Source organism: Patella vulgata, chromosome 2 (assembly GCF_932274485.2).
Source record: "Patella vulgata chromosome 2, xgPatVulg1.2, whole genome shotgun sequence".
Classification (NCBI taxonomy): Eukaryota; Metazoa; Mollusca; class Gastropoda; family Patellidae; genus Patella; species Patella vulgata.
The window spans coordinates 54,969,039-54,986,558 of NC_065880.2; the positions used below are offsets into that span (position 1 = coordinate 54,969,039).

At 35.3% G+C, this 17,520-nt stretch overlaps 1 protein-coding gene across 1 annotated transcript in view; it reads left to right on the forward strand.

Moving 5' to 3' along the window:
- The window catches only part of LOC130010729 (E3 ubiquitin-protein ligase rnf213-alpha-like), a 368,341-nt gene that overhangs the window by 89,000 nt on the left and 261,821 nt on the right, over window positions 1-17,520 (forward strand). The window contains exons 8-13 of the mRNA XM_056098708.1: window positions 1,136-1,300; window positions 4,757-5,360; window positions 5,860-6,019; window positions 6,710-6,843; window positions 15,383-15,457; window positions 15,854-15,960. Coding sequence (XP_055954683.1) covers window positions 1,136-1,300; window positions 4,757-5,360; window positions 5,860-6,019; window positions 6,710-6,843; window positions 15,383-15,457; window positions 15,854-15,960 — 1,245 coding nt within the window. The remainder of the gene's footprint in view (window positions 1-1,135; window positions 1,301-4,756; window positions 5,361-5,859; window positions 6,020-6,709; window positions 6,844-15,382; window positions 15,458-15,853; window positions 15,961-17,520) is intronic.

Genomic DNA, 17,520 nt, shown 5'->3' on the forward strand with positions numbered 1-17,520 from the left:
TGTAAATGCCACTTATTACCTACAACGAAGACATATGCCACAACCCTTGTCGACTTAGCTGCTGTGGGCGGATGTTTTGTTGCCTGGCAACCTATCTTTTATACCCCCACATGGAAATGTGGACGTATATTGCCGTCGCCCCTGTCCAGACGTTCGTCCGAATTTCTTGTGAATTCCAAAAGTTATTATTCGATTGTTTTAAAATTGATATATACTCTTCAAAAAAAAGTAGGGGATAATCTGAAACAATACAAAACTGCGGAAATGCACTGATGTTTTTATTAGAGGTAACCAGTGTATGTTAATAACAGGCCATTTGCCTATACATGAACGTAAACAGTTCATATGGGCAGCTTATCTGACGGCTACATTTCACTCGCAAAGAGATACACTGTCAAAAGTGAAAATGGACGTTTTTGATTTTTGTCTTAATAATGATTAATTGCTCCATCAATCCTCAGACATTCAGCAATTCGTCGTGACATGCTCCTAATCAACCGTCCAATCACGATTTGGGGCAATCTGACCCACTCCTCTTGGAGTGCCACGGACAATTCTTGCAGTGTTGTTGGTTGACGTCGTCAACGAACACGTCCCCCGATCAAATTAAACCTAACACACTAAAGCAAAGATATGCTAAACAGTAAATCTTATGCAAGAACCGATAGGAAAGCAAACATGGATAGGATAAACCAGCACGCGGCAGTTTTCATCAACCCTTCCTTGAAGTGTTAAATTTGACAATGAACCCCTCCCACGTGTATGGCGCTATTGCGTGTCCCATGTGCACCTCAGTGGTTCTTTGTGGGGCGATAAGTTCTTCATCTGAACATACTCTCAAAGCATGTCAAGTGTCCATGACTATTTATCATATCACAACCTAGATAGGTATTTGCATTTCAATATCCCCTACTTTTTTTGAAGGGTATGTAAGAAAAAGCCTATATATTTATATTACTAGCTTACTTGTATTGTTCATAAGGAGGAACCCCATCATTTCCTCCAGGTATATCACCATTGTCATTTAAAGCTTGTAATCGCTGTCAGTGTTTTTGAGATTTTTATGTTGAACACAGAGTCACCTATCAAATATATTTTGTTACTTGCCAACCTACTTCTTATTTTTTTTTTTCAGAAAGTAAGTAAAGTGCTGTCACTTAATGTACCGGAGTTAAAAGAAAAAAAAGAACATGGTTCGGGTAAATATACATACGATAAATTAATGGATCTACAAAGTCGACTAATGCTAGTAGCTGGACAGGCTGAAAAGGGAAATGAAAATATAGATATTTTTACAGCAGTAAGTTTTTAGTTGATTGCTTTGTTTAATGCTATTAACACTGGTACATCCATAGTGTGTAGAACTGATCCGGGAGTATTTATTAACAGGGCTTATTATTAGTGTGTCGTCATATCCAGTAGAAGGGGTTAATTGTGGTTAGTATTCATGGAAACTCATGAGAAATGCATGTGTTGTCAGTAGTCGCTTTAGTACTTGTAAAGTACGTCAGTATTCCTATAAATGGTCAGAAATATTCATAAAGTAAGTATTTAAGTTAATTGGTAAGTATTCCTTACTTGTTTCAGTATGTAAAAATAGCATAATTAAACAAACACGAGTTAATCCGAACAGATCACTAGTAAGGCGCATGGCGGAAGAAATTGGCAAAAGCATGACCAATTAAGAAAATGTCACTATTGAGACTACCGTTTACTATCTAGCTCAAACTGCAAGTTTTCTTTGATCTCAACCAACATCAGTAGAGTGTGAAATAATTGACTATATAAATTAGTGGGAAGTATTGTTTTATATGATTAATAAAGCTAAAACTGTAACTTTTCCTTTAATTCTCACTACATCCTGAATTAATTATTGATATTTATTAAAAGTGCATTAGGTAAGATTTGATAAAGAACTGAGAGTTCTCGATACAATAGTTGTAAAATAGATAATGGAAACAAAATATGCTGAAAATTTCAGTTAAATTGCTTCACTCTGAACCAAGATACTAGCCATTCAATTTTAGACTAGTCTCATTCGTCATTACTAACGTTGGTATGATAACAAATAATGTGGATGTATATTGCTGTCACCCCTGTCCATCCGTCCGTCGTCCACAATCAAATTGTTTTAAAATTGATATATGTTGTGTACATTAGTGAGATGAAGAAGCCTATTTAATTTCAATAATTTCTGTTAATTACTTGTAAAGTTATAGCCCTTGTTTCACTTTGTTGCACCCTTTGAATGCTCTTAACATCTAAAGTTATCTGCCAAACTGTATGAAATTTATGTGTTATTTGAATTAGTAAAAAGAAGAATCCGATTGAATTTCAGCAATTTCCATTTGGAGGCAGACCACCATTAAATTTCACCATCTCGGACCCACAAATTGTAGTTCGTCTATTTATAGCAATTTTCTCTCTGTCTCTTTTCTCCCCTTTTGCATGCCCATTTTTGTTGATTTTTTGGTCTAGAATGGATGGAGAGGGTTTGAATTAACATTTTCTGTCAGGTTTTGGTAAATATTCATGATTTTGAGGCGGAACGGTAACAGGGTTATCAGGTTGGCTATGGTGATATGTACGGCAACTAGTTACATGTTTTTAGTATGCTTCTTCAAGTTTGTGTATCTCAAAATTTTAGTGGTCAACCTCATACAAATTTTAGTGCAAAGACATGACCATTTGTTCCTCTGTCTGTAGTGAAAAGCATTCAGCCCAACGAAAATTTGGGGAAAAGTTAGAGGTGGGCAAAGAGGCCAGAATTAACATTGAAGTCAATGGGAAAATTAATGGTGGTCTGCCTCCATTTAGTACATCTAAAGTTATGGCCCTTGTTTCACTTCGTTGAACCTTGTGAACGCTCTAATGCCAACAGTTATCATCCGATCTTTATGAAATTTATATGCATTATTTAGATTAGGGAAACAAAGAAGCCTATTGAATTTCATCAAGTTCCGTTTATTACTTCTAGAGTTATGGCCCTTGTTTCACTTTATTGTACCTTGTGAATGCTCTAAGAACAAAAGTTATTATCCGATCTGTATGAAATTTATATGTATCGTTTGAATTAGTAAAACGAACAAGCCTATTGAGTTTCAGCAAATTTCCGTTAATTACATCTAGAGTTATGGCCCTTGTTTCACTTTATTGAATCTTGTGAACGCTCTAATGACAAAAGTTATCATCCGATAATTACTTCTAGAGTTATGGCCCTTGTTTCACTTTGTTGTACCTTGTGAATGCTCTAACGACAAAAGTTATTATCCGATCTGTATGAAATTGATATGCATCATTTAAATTAGTGCAACGAAGAAGCCTATTGAATTTCAGCAATTTCCGTTAATTACGCTGTGAGTTATGGCCCTTGTTTCACTTTGTTGTGACTTTTGAATGCTCTAACGACAAATGTTTTTATCCAATCTGTATGAAATTTATCGTTTAAATTAGTAAACAAACAAGCCTATTGAGCTTCAGCAAATTTCCGTAGATTTGTCCCAGAGTTACGGCCCTTGTTTTAGTTTTTATACGACCACATTTATTGTTGTCGGCCCCCGTCCGTCTGCTTGTGGATGCTCTAGAGGCTAAAGTTAATATCTGATTGACTTTGAATTTATATACAGTGTTTAAGGTCACGAGATGAAGAAGCCTATTGATTTTTAGCAATTTCCAATAATAACTGCCAGAGTTATGGCCCTTGATCACTTCAAAAAATCTTGTGTATAAATTTAAAGTTAATATCCGATTGACTTTAAATTTATACACAGTGTTAAAGGTCATGAGACGAAGAAGCCTATTGATTTTCAGCGATTTCCGATAATTACTGTCAGAGTTATGGCCCGTGATCACTTTGAAAAATCTTGTGGACGGCTCTAGAGGCGAACAGGTATATTGATTTTCAATGAATTTTTATGACTTAAACAGTTAAATCCATGATATTAAAAGTTTCGTATACTAAATGTTAGCATGGGGGGGGGGGGCAGAACTGTATAAAAACCAAACAAATTCTAATGGTTTTCTGATAATTACTTCATCAGTTGTTACTCTTAATCAGATTTTAATGTATTATAAATGTTTCATTACCAAAAAAAGTAAAAATATGCGACAACTCTTGTTGACTGCCTGGACGATATAGCTGCTATGGGCGTATGTTTCGTTGCCTGGCAACCTATCTTTAGTTTCTTTAACCAATTGATAGATTTCAGCTTATTGAGATTTATTCAAAATACGTTGATTAGTCCCATATGGATGAGACAATGTGAAGTCACTTCAAGAGATGACCATCATCAAGATCAGTCGCATTATTTCTGTTCCCTCTTTCTTGTAAATATGGGGGGTTGAATGGCCGAATGGTTAGCATGTGCACACTGTATCATAAGGTCTGTCATTGAGTCAACTGGCGTGGTTTCGATTCCCTGGTTGAACGTGAGAAGGAGTAGGGGCGCCTGTCCAACCTCGTGGGTTTTCTCTAGGTCCTCTGGTTTCCTCCCACTGCTAAAGACCCCTAAGCACATGCGAATTATTGAAATAAAATTGAACCATATGTTAGTCCCGAAATGACCTAGTTTATGTTGAGTGGATGTTAAACCCATTTCTCTCTCTTTCTCGCTCTCTCTCTCTCTCTCTCTTTACTGATTTTGATCAAAGGAGGATGACTTGCATCCATCCAATTGGCTACTAGTTATTTGTATTGATTATAATTAAAATAAGTACCTAAAAATTAGCACTACAAAATGTTATATTATATTTCTAGGTTTTAGATGGTGTTGTAAGATTAGCAAAATCTTTTGTAAAACTCTGTACAGATGGTTGTGTATTTTTCAATTCATGGAAGGTACAGTTTTTATGCAGTAGTTCAAAAGAAGTTTGTGCTTTTTTGACTTTTGGAAAAGACCAGATTCTTAAAGGACATAGAAACCCAGATAATGTTGTAGATTTTATTAGACATTTGGCTAATTTCCTTGAAAAATGCCATGAAGATTGGTTAAAATATTTAAATGACAAGAGAGAAGAATATTTAGAACTGAATTATTATACAGTAGAACAGTTAGTATTTCTTCAACAAGAAATTATTAAAGCTGGCCAGGATGAACCAGACCCACTGATTTATCCCATGTTATCATTGGTTAAACAAGATTGTTCTAGAAATGACTTGATTCAAGCTATGAAATTAGCAATGACATCTGTTAGTGATAAAGACAAAAATATGGAAACCTTAGAAACTACAACCAAAGTTGAACTGTCAGAAGATGAGCAGAAAGATGAATTTATTCAATACATGCAAGACAATGGGTTTACATTAGAATTAGCACAGACAGCCTACCTTAATGTCAAAGATAAAGGAGATAAAGATGAAGGTATAAATCACATTTTTTTTTGATATTTCTGTGTTTTACAAATATTTTTATAAGCCCAGAATGAAATGTGGGTCATCCCTCTGTATGTCATCCACAATTGCTTGTGGACACTCTGAAGGGTAAAAGTTATTAACTGATTAAATTGAATCTATACACAGTGTTTCTATTTATGGGATGGAGAAGTCTGCTTATTTTCTATGAAAGATAAAGTTTTCATCTAATTACTGGTACAAGTATTGTTTATGTCAATACTACAAAGAACTTGGAGCCTAGTGAAGTATTTCATAGGTTCATTATTGTTCTTGATTAGTTTTTGGTGTCTTGTAATTATAAGTTTTCCCATTTCCTGCAAAAGAATAAATATGTGACCACATTTATGAACTACTTTGGAAGACTTATATACAGCTATTGTTATGTTTTATTGTTTGAAAAGCTATCTTTCCTAATGATCTGTAACAAACAGCAAAAAATTATTATGTATTAAAATGTCTTTTTACAGGATTGTTGTTTTGTCTTAATGAGAATGAGGAAGAGTTTATTGAAAGTTCTGTTGACAAAGATGAATTAACAGCCATACCTTTCACAGGATGGACCACAGAACAAGGAACAATAGAACATAATATTGCCTGCACATTAATAAAGATGCCCAAATCAGACCGGTATTATACAATAATTATCACTTTGTTAGGAAACTTTCAGATGCCTACATTATAATAATATGATCACATTACTGTCGCCCCTAGCAACCGATCAATCTCCATCACTAGGATGTTAATTAAAACTGTATAGGTGTTTATTAGGCGAATATCTTGACTGAGATCAATATTGAGCAATTTTCATCTGCTTAGACTTAGCATAGATAAGCAATTTGATTGGTCGATGCTTTGGAACACGATAATCCTAATCGAATAAGTGTGATGAAACTTAAATTTAATGATGAGCATTTTTAAGCAGATATAAACAATTTGATTCAATGATGGAACACAATAACTTTGATCCTAATTCAGTTGTGCAAGGCAGATTTTAACTGGTTGGTTTAAGTTATTTTTTTTTGTTTTTTCTTGTATGTGTTTTCCACAATGCTCAACCGCATTGACAAATAGGGCAATTTCCAAACCCAAACTCGTTTTTCTCTACAATGTAAGAAAAATATGGATGCTGCCCAGTTTGATTCCCCACAACTTCCTGTTTATCTTGTGATTGTTGAGGGGTCAACATTTCGTTAAAAGTCTTATCTGCAATTGTGGATTCTTAAGAACTTACAGTTGTGGGTATTTGATTGAACATCCTCTGTTTGATTTCTGATATGGAGGCATCTTAATTATGGTGTTCTTATTTAAATATTTTAGAGTGACATGCAAAGAACTAATTGGAAAATTTGAACATATATGGAAAGAATTTCTTGAAAAGGTGTCCTCTAGTGTAGTGAATTATTTGAGTTTAGAACATCTTGGAATTATATTACATAATCTTGCTGAAACAAGTAAGTGTTAAATATTTATTTTAATAGAAATCTATGAGTAGCAAGTAGCCATCCCAGATTTCTCTAATGAAGCGACTTAAGTGAGATTGTCGTTCATTTGTTCCTGGGGTTTTACGTTCACTTCCACCTTGCAGACAAGTGAGATTATGTGGATGTTCCCTTGAGTCTTGAGTGGACCGGCGCAATGCTGGTGCACAGAGAGATGGCTGAAGAATTGCCGTTACAAAAATGCTTATTTGCATATACTGTAAAACTCCCAAACCTGTAACAATAGAGTTGATCAGTTCCTCTGATTAGAGGCCCGGACATTTTACCTGCACCAATATACTAGATATATATATGGCAAATCTAAAACTTAGTGAAGATAGCTAGGTTTTTTTTATCAAGTCATAATGATAAAACCTGACAGCACAATTGCCAAATATCAGTTGAATACTCAGTACGATTGTAGATTAAGAATGCATGTCAGGACATGTTCCAAATTATGCTAGCTATGGAAATACAGCAGCGTTTTCTAATGCTTGAAAAACTTAGTGCATATTATACATTCCAATTACCCAGTCTGGTTATCTAAATAGTTCCAATATGTTTCTTACATTTTTATACGCCCACATTTTCATGTGGACGTATTTTGTCTTCGCCCCTGTCCGTCCGTCCACAATTGTTTGTGAACAGTCTAGAGGTCACAATTTTTATCCGATTTCAACGAAACTTGAAATATAGGTTTATCACCCTAAGATCTCGGTTCCTTTTGATATTGGCATGTATTGGACTGTAACCTCATGGATTATGGCCCTTGATTGTACGAAAAATCATGTTTTTAGCTTGTGAACACTGTAGAGGTCACAATTTTTATCCAATTTGGTTTAAACTTGAATATATGATTATAACCCATAGATCTCGGTTCCTTTCGATATTCGTGCATATCTTCCTGAATTATGACCTCTGATTGTACGAAAAATCACATTTTTAGCTTGTGGACCCTATAGAGGTCATAATTTTTATCCGATTTAAAAAAACGTTTCAGTATATCACCGTTACACCCTAAGTGCGGTTGAGTTTGATTTTCGTGAAAATCGGACCAAAACTGACTGACAAAATGGTCGCCCATCGTTCTCAAATAGCGTAAAAATACGATATTTCAAGGTTGTGGTCCCTATAGAGGTCACAATTTTTATCCGATTTTGTTGAAACTTGAAATGTAAGTTTATAACCCAAAATCTGGCTCCTTTCGATATTCGTGCATATCGAATCGTAACTTCCTGAATTATGGCCCCTGATTGTACGAAAAATCGAGTTTTTAGCTTGTGGACCCTATAGAGGTCATAATTTTTATCCGATTTAAAAAAACTTTTTTTATATATCACCGTTAGACTCTAAGGTTGGTTGAGTTCGATTTTCGTGAAAATGGGCCCAAAACTGACAGACAAAATGGCCGCCCCTCATTCTCAAATAACGTAAAAATATGGTATATCAAGGTTGTGGACCCTCTAGAGGTCACAATTTTCTTCTGATTTTGATGAAACTTAAAATGGAAGTTTATAACCCAAACTTTCGGAATTATGGCCCCTGATTGTACGAAAAATCGTGTTTTTAGCTTGTGGACCCTATAGCAGTCAAAATTCTTATCCGATTTGAAAAAAAGTTTGAATATATCACCGTTGCACCCTAAGGATGGTTGAGTTAGGATTTCATAAAAATCGAACCGAAACTGACAGACAAAATGGCCGCGCTTTTTGTATGCAAATTGTGTAAAACTATGCAATACGAAGGTTGTCGACCCTCTAGAGGTCACAATTTTTATCCGATTCTGATGAAACTTAAAATATATCTTTATATCCCAAAGATCTCAGTCCCTTTTGATATTTGCGCATTTCAGACCATAATTTTCTGGATTATTGGCCCTGATTGTACAAAAAATCCCGTTTGTTTTTAGCTTGTTCTCTATCCATCTCTTGCAAAATGTGGGCGTATCCTGCCTGGCAGCTGCTGGTTTTAAAACGACAACAATAAGCCCAATATTATTACTTTATTGGAACACATGCTTTTTATACGCCCCCTTCCGTCCGTCCGTCCGTCCGTCCGTCCACCCACAATTTCTTGTGAACGCCAAATGTTGTCATCTGATTTGTTTTAAAATTGACATATGTTGTTTACATTAGTGAGATGAAGAAGCCTATTTAATATCAATAATTTCTTTTAATTACTTCTAAAGTTATGGCCCATGTTTCACTTTGTTGCACCATGTGAACACTCTTACATCAAAAGTTATCGGCTGATTTGTATGAAATTTATATGCGTCATTTAGATTAGTAAAAAAAAGAATCCTTTTGAATTTCAGCAATTTCTGTTAATTACATCTAGAGTTATGGCCCTTGTTTCACTTTATTGAACCTTGTGAACACTCTAACGTCAAAAGTTATCATCCGATCTGTATGAAAGTTATATGCATTATTTGAATTAGTGAAACGAAGAAGCCTATTGAATTTCAACAATTTCCGTTGATTACTTCTAGAATTATGGCCCTTGTTTCACTTTGTTGCACCTTGTGAATGCTCTAACATCAAAAGTTATCTGCCGTTCTGTATGAAATTAATTTGCGTCATTTAAATTAGTAAAAAGAAGAATCCTATTGAATTTCAGCAATTTCCGGTTATTACGTCTATAGTTTCTGGAGTTATGGCCCTTGTTTCACTTTATTGTCCCTCACGTTTCGAATAAAGCAGGGGACTATTAAAATGGGTTCGTCCATCCGTCTGTCTAACACTTTTTGGGACACAATAACCTTCCTTCTAATTGAGCTAGAATGTTCAAACTTGGTGTAGGTGTTTATTAGGTCAATGAAGATGAGCATTTTCTACTTAGGGTAAGCAGAGATAAGCAATTTGATTGGTTGATGCTTAACACAATAACTTTAGTTCTAATTAAGTGAGAGTGGTGAAATTTGGTGTATAGTTTCATAACATCAATACCTTGACTAAGTTCGATAATGAGCATTTTCTGCTTAGGGTAAGCAGAACGATAAGTAATTTGATTGGTCGAGACTTTGGAACACAGTAACTCTTCTTCGAATTGAGGTAAAATGTTCAAACATGATGTAGGCGTTGATTGAGTGAGTTCAATAATGAGCATTTTCTGCTCAGACTAAGCCGTGCAATAAGAAAATTGATTAGCCGAGACTTTGGAACACAATAACTCTCCTTCTAATTGAGCTAGAATGTTCACACTTGGCATAGGTGTTTTTTAGGTGAATGCCTGGATGGAGTTCAAAGATGAGCCTTTTCTGCTTAGGTTAAGCAGAGATAAGCAATTTGATTGGTTTATGGTTTGGGACACGATAACTTTGGTTCTAATTAAGTTAGAGTGATGAAACTTGACTAAGTTTGGTTATGAGAGCATTTGTGGCTCAGGGTAAGCAAAGCGATAAGCAATTTGATTGGTCAAGACTTTGGAGCTCAACAACTTTGATTCTAATTGAGTGATAGTGGTGAAACTGTGTGTATAGTTTTATTACATTAATACCTTAACAAGGTTCAGTGCTGAGCATTTTCTGCTTAGGTCAAGTAGAGACTTCAATCTGATTGGTCGAGACTTTGTAACACATAACTCTCCTTCTAATTGTGAAAATGGCTTTATTATTTGTTGCTATAAATGAACATAAAGAACTTTGAATCTGCATTTACTGATCGGAATAGGCGGGTACTGTACAGCAAGCGATTATTAAGAACTGCCATACTGTTGACGCGAGATTGCTAACTGATGTGAAAATCGAGACTACAGGTTTCGTATAGATTTAACACTGCACATTCTGAAAAGCCTTATTCCTCACAACCTTCGTTCTAATAAGTAACGGCACGCAATTTGACAAAAACAAGCTAATGTATATTTCAAAGGGGTGGATAGGATCTGCTCAATTGGTACTAGTATTTAAAACAAGGCATATAAATTTATTACGGACCTATTTCGTGCGACGGTTCGATATGATTTTTTAAGTTTTCATCGCGAGTTCTTTTCCTTGAACAAAATGGCCTCCTTACACTATTTCTTTTAGCATAGAACGATTAAAAAGTCCATTTGCCCCCGAAGAGAATATTTAAATCATAATCTAGCTTCTGATACATTTTAATCAGTTATCCAAGAATTCAATCCACCAATCTATTTGTGCTTCATGTTCCTCGGCGCCGACTCAACCTAACATAAAATTGAAGATTTTCGCACAGAATATTATGCTATGGTACATCTACTATAGTACTAGATCTAACAATGTAGCATTAACCCCCCCCCCCCCCAAAAAAAAAAACCAACCCCTACCTACCGTTACAGGAAACAGAACCCTTTTTTTGGGGCCTAAGTCTAAGCAGAGATGAGCTATTTGATTGGTTGAGACTTTGGAATACGATAACTTTGGTTCTACTTGGGTGAGAGCGATGAAAGTCTGAATATAGATCAATTATATCAATACATTGACTAAGTTCAATGATGAGAATTTTCTGCTTAGGATAAGTAGCGATAATCAGTTTGATTGGTCAAGACTTTGTAGACCAGGAGCCCAGGGGGGTCAACCTAGCTGAAAAGTGTACCAATTTTCTCCTATATGGTATCAATGCATGTATATCTGGTATCATGAGAATGTAAGTCTGCCAGGTATCTGGTGGTGGGTGTGGTATTCCACGCCCAAAATGCCACCTCCCAACTAGGCTAGATTAGCTCAAAAGTGTACCACATGAAAATCATACAGCAGTGTACCATACATCTTCAGGTATTACAAAAATACTCTGACAGACATTTCTTGTGGTGGGGTACCCCTTACAGAGCTATGTAATTGCCAGACATTTGTAGTGATGGAGTATCCCTGACAAGAGTTATCAGATTTCCAGACCACAACTAGGCTAAATTAGCTGAAAACGGTACCACCTAAAACAGCTTTGGAGTTGTTCAGTACCACCACAGGAATCATGAATGATCACTGCCAGATAGAGCTGGGCGATATCCCAGGCGACATTTTATAAAATGTCAATGATTTCAGTTTATCACTTTTTATATTGCCGTTGCCCCTGTTCGTCCGTCGGTCCGGCGTCCACAATTGCTTGTGGACGCTCTATAGGCTAAAGTTAATATCTGATGGACTTTAAATTTATACAAAGTGTTTAAGGTCATGAGACGAAAAAGCCTATTGATTTTCAACGATTTTCGATAATTACTGCCAGAGTTATGGCCCTTGATCACTTCAAAAAAATCTTGTGGATGCTCTAGAGGTCAAAGTTAATATCCGATTGACTTTAAATTTATACACAGTGTTTAAGGTTATGAGACGATTTTCGATAATTATTGCCAGGGTTATGGCCCTTGATTACTTAAAAAAAATCTTGTGGACGCTTTAGAGGTCAAAGTTAATTTCCAATTGACTTTAAATTTATACACAGTGTTTAAGGTCATGAGATGAAGAAGCCTATTGATTTTCAGCGATTTCCGATAGTTACTGCCAGAGTTATGGCCCTTGATCACTTTGAAAAATCTTGTGGATGCTCTAGAGGCTAAAGTTAATATCCGATTGACTTTAAATTGATACACAGTGTTTTGATTTGATTTTGATGAAACTTGAAATACATGTTTATAATCCAAAGATCTTGGTTCCTTTCGATATTTGCGCATATCAGATTGTAGCTTCCTGAATTATGGCCCATGACTGTTCGAAAAATCCTGTTTTTAGCTTGTGGTCCCTCTAGAGGTCACAATTATTATCTGATTTAAAAAAAACATTTGAATATGTCACCGTTACACCATATTGTTGGTTGAGTTTGAATTTCATGAAAATCGGACCAAAACTGCCAGACTAAATGGCTGCCCCTCTACGCAAATAGTGTAAATATCTGGTATATCATGATTGTGGACCCTCTAGAGGTCACAATTTTGATCCGATTTAATGAATCTTGAAATGCATGTTTAAACCCAAAGATCTTGGTTCCTGTCAATATTCGCACATATCTGATCTTATCTTCCTGAATTATGGCCCTTGATGTTATGAAAAATCACTTTTTGTTTGGGCTTATCCTGCCTGGCAGCCGCTGGTTATTTCCGTGACTGTTTTATATCAAAAATACCGAAATATCCCCCAGCTCTACTGCCAGACAGTTTGTGCAGTTGGTTACCTCTAACAGACACACCTCAAAATGTATGGAAGAGGCAATAAACTGCAGTTGCAAGAATTTAATTTTTAGACAAAAAATGTTTTATTGGGCTAAAAATGTGTTTTTGAAAAAAAAAAAAAAAAAAATTGTTCCTGCAACCACAGGTTATCGCCTCTTCATACTTGCTAGGTATTAGTATTCTACGCATCCTGGCACATTTTTTAATTTTTTTGACCACTAATCTAGCCTAAATTTGGGCCGTGGCATTTTGGGCGTGTCTGTTAGAGGTAACCTACCACACAAACTCTCTGGCAGTGGTCGCTCATGATTTCTGTGTTAGTACTGAACAACTTCAACACAGTTTTAGGTGGTACAGATTTCAGCTAATCTAGTCTAACTCTTGTCAGGGATACTCCACCACTACAAATGTCTGGCAATTACATAGCTTTGTCAGGGGTAACCCACCATTAGAAATGTCTATCAGAGTGTTTTTGTAATACCTGAAGATGTATGGTACACTGCTGTACGATTTTCATGTGGTAAACTTTTGAGCTAATCTAACCTAGTTGGGGGACATGACATTTGTGACTGGAATACCACACGCACCAGACAGATTTACATTCTGATGATACCAGATATGCATGTATTGATACCATGTAGAAGAAAATTAATACACTTTTCAGCTAGGTTGACCCCTGGGCTCCCGCTCTATTGGAACATAAAGATTCTGCTTTTAATTGAGGTATATATGTTTATTAGGCGAATGTCTTGACCGAGTTCAATGATTAATATTTCCCATTAAAGCTAAGCAGAGCTAAGCAATTTCTCTGGTCGATGTTTTGGGACAAGATATTGAATTTCAGCAATTTACAATAATTACTTCTAGAGTTATGGCCCTTGTTTCACTTTGTTCAACCGTGTTAATGCTCAACTGATGAAAGTTACCATCCAATATGTATGAAATTTATATGTATCATTTACATTTGTGAAACCGGAGGTCTATTGAATTTTAGCAATTTCCGTAAATTATTTCTAGAGTTATAGTCCTTGTTTTACTTTGTGAACGTTGTGAACATTCAAATAACAAAAGTTATCATCCGATCTGTATGAAATTTATATGCATTATTTAAATTCTTATATCGAAAAAGCCTGTATGAAATTTATATGCATTATTTAAAGTAGTGAAATGAAAAAGCCTGTCAAATTTCAAAATTTTCTGTATATTATTAAGGTTCTTGATTCAGTTTGTAGAACCTTGTGAATGCTCAAATGACAAAAATTATAATCTGATCTGTATGAAAGTATCTTGTAAATACCCCAATTACCTACAAAAGAATAAATATGCGACAAACTGTGTCGACCGCTCGGACGATTTAGCTGCTGTGGGCGTATGTTTTGTTCCCTGGCAACCTATCTTTTTTCAAAGCGAATCAAAGACTTATTTGCAGATATTAAATACAACGGATCAAAACCTGTTCAGATACCTTTTCATCTCGCAGGACACGCGAGTAGAAATGTCCCGATACAAATAATTAGGCTTTTCACGACTGATCCCGACTCTGACATAAATGATATGTCAAATGTTGGATAATATTTGAACCAATTTAAATCAATATGGATTTACACTTGCGAACTTTCATAACGATTGGCTATACAATAAGATTTAGTCCCAAAGGGTTCCCACGTTCTTTATTTTTGTTCCCCGCCTTTCGAAGAAAGCAGGGGACTATTAAAATGGGTCAGTTCGTCTGTCTGTCTGACCATTTTCTGCTTAAGGTAAGCAGAGATAAGCAATTTGATTGGCTAATGCTTTGGGACACGATAACTTTAGTTCTAATTAAGTGAGTGTGTTGAAACTTGGTGTATAGTTTCATTACATCAATACTATAAGTTGACTATAAGTTCGATAATGAGCATTTCCTGCTTGGGGTAAGCAGAGCGATAACCAATTTGATTGGTTGAGGCTTTGGAACACAATAACTCTCCTTCTAATTGAGGGAGAATGTTTAAACTTGGTGAAGGTGTCTATTAGGTGAATGCCTTGCCAGAGTTCGATAATTTAATTTGTCGATGCTTTGGAACAATGTAACTTTGAGTCTATACTAACTGATGGAGAGTGATGAAACTTAGTGTATATAGTTTCACTGCCAGGTACTTCAAAACCTTGACTGAGTTTGATTGTGAACATTTTATGCTTAATCAGTTTGATTGCTCGATACCTTTGAAAGAGATAAATTTGCAATTAATTAATATTTGTCATCTATATATTTTCGGTGGGGGACATCAGACTCACTGTTGGCTTGTTATTTTAATAGCTTAAGATAAGTAGAAATGTATGTATTAATGTATGTGATTAATTTGACTTAGCCTGCAATAATTGATACCCACTAGTCATACTTTTTTATTTACAGATTGTTTAAATATTAAAAGGAACTTAGCAGCAGGATTAAAACAAGGTGTTCCAAATCTGATTGTTTGTCCTCAAGGTCAGTGCATTATGTTTTGTTTTGATACTTGGGTTTTACCCAACTGCCCCAAAACAGTAGACTTCAACCGTATCTGTGATATATTGATCACAACTTTAAGAAACAGATTTTTGAAGCAGACATGTCAACTTATAACTCAAGAGTCAAGATAAGGTTGCATGTGATTGGTCTAAAGCTAAATTTTGAGATAATTGTTATAACATTTTCACTTTGATTATAAAGATGTATTGCATAATGCGGTAGAAACTAGATTTTTTCTTTGATTATAAAGATATATTGCTCAATGGGGTAGAAACTAGAAATTTTCTAAGTTAACTATTTTTTTGCAAGAATATAGAACAGATCAACCATCTTATTTAAGAAAGATTGTATTGTTTACCATTTTAATTCTTTCAGATGATATGCTGAATTATTTAACGTATATGTATATGCATCCTGCTGATCAGATGTTACCACGGCCAGATGAAGTTCTGATGTGTACAAAAGACACAAAATATGATGAGGTTTAATTTCTTTTAATTGTTCCTTCACTGGTCTAGTAATACAGAAGGTTAAAAAGTTACACTTAGTTCTGAGACAGTGTTGACTTGTTACTGCACATTTTGTAGTTGGTTGTAAAGATCCCTAAAAAGATCTGTATGAAATTTATATGCATCATTTAAATTAGTAAAACGAACAAGCCTATTGAGTTTCAGCAAACTTCTGTTAATTACATCTAGAGTTATGGCCCTTGTTTCACTTTGTTGAATCTTGTGAACGCTGTAATGACAACAGGTATCCGATCTGTTTAAAATTGATATGCATCATTTAAATTAGTGCAACGAAGAAGCCAATTGAATGTCAGCAATTTCCGTCAATTACTTCTGGAGTTAAGGCTCCTGTTTCACTTTGTTGAATCTTGTGAACGCTCTAATGAAAACAGTTATCATCCGATCTGTATGAAATTTATATCCATCATTTAAATTAGTAAAACAAAAAAGCCAATTGAATTTCGGCAATTTCTGTTTATTACATCTAGAGTTATGGCCCTTGTTTCACTTTGTTAAATCTTGTGAACACTCTAATGACAACAGTTATCATCCGATCTGTTTGAAATTGATATGCATCATTTAAATTAGTGAAACGAAGAAGCCTATTGAATTTTAGCAATTTCCGTTACTTACGCCGTGAGTTATGGCCCTTGTTTCACTTTGCTTTACCTTATAAATGCTCTAACGCCAAAAGTTATCAACCGATCTGTATGAAATTTATATGCATCATTTAAATTAGTCAAACGAACAAGCCTATTGAATTTCGGCAATTTCTGTTAATTACATCTAGAGTTATGGCCCTTGTTTCACTTTGTTGAATCTTGTGAACACTCTAATGACAACAGTTTTCATCCGATCTGTTTGAAATTTATATGCATCATTTAAATTAGTGAAACGAAGAAGCCTATTGAATTTTAGCAATTTCCGTTAATTACGCTGTGAGTTATGGCCCTTGTTTCACTTTGTTGTACCTTGTGAACGCTCTAACGACAAAAGTTATTATCCGATCTATATGAAATTTACATGTATCACTTAAATTAGTAAAACAAACAAGCCTATTGAGTTTCAGCAAATATCCGTTAATTACATCTAGAGTTATGGCCCTTGCTTAACTTTGTTGAAACTTGTGAACGCTTGAAAGTTATCACCTAATCTGTATGAAATTCATATGGATCATTTAAATTAGTGAAATGAAGAAGCCTGTTGAATGTCAGCAATTTCCGTCAATTTTGTCTAGAGTTATGGCCTTTGATTTACTTTGTTGAACTTTGTGAACATTTAAACGACAAAAGTTATCATCCAATCTGTATGAAATTTATATGCATTATTTGAATTAGTAAAACGAAAAAGCCTGTCGAATTTGAACATTGAAATGTGGTCGTATATTGTCGTCGCCCCCGTCCGTCCGGCGGTCCGTCCGGCCGGCGGCCACATTTGCTTGTGGACGCTCTAGAGGCTAAAGTTAATATCCGATTGACTTCAAATTTATACACAGTGTTTAAGGTCATGAGACGAGGAAGCCTATTGATTTTC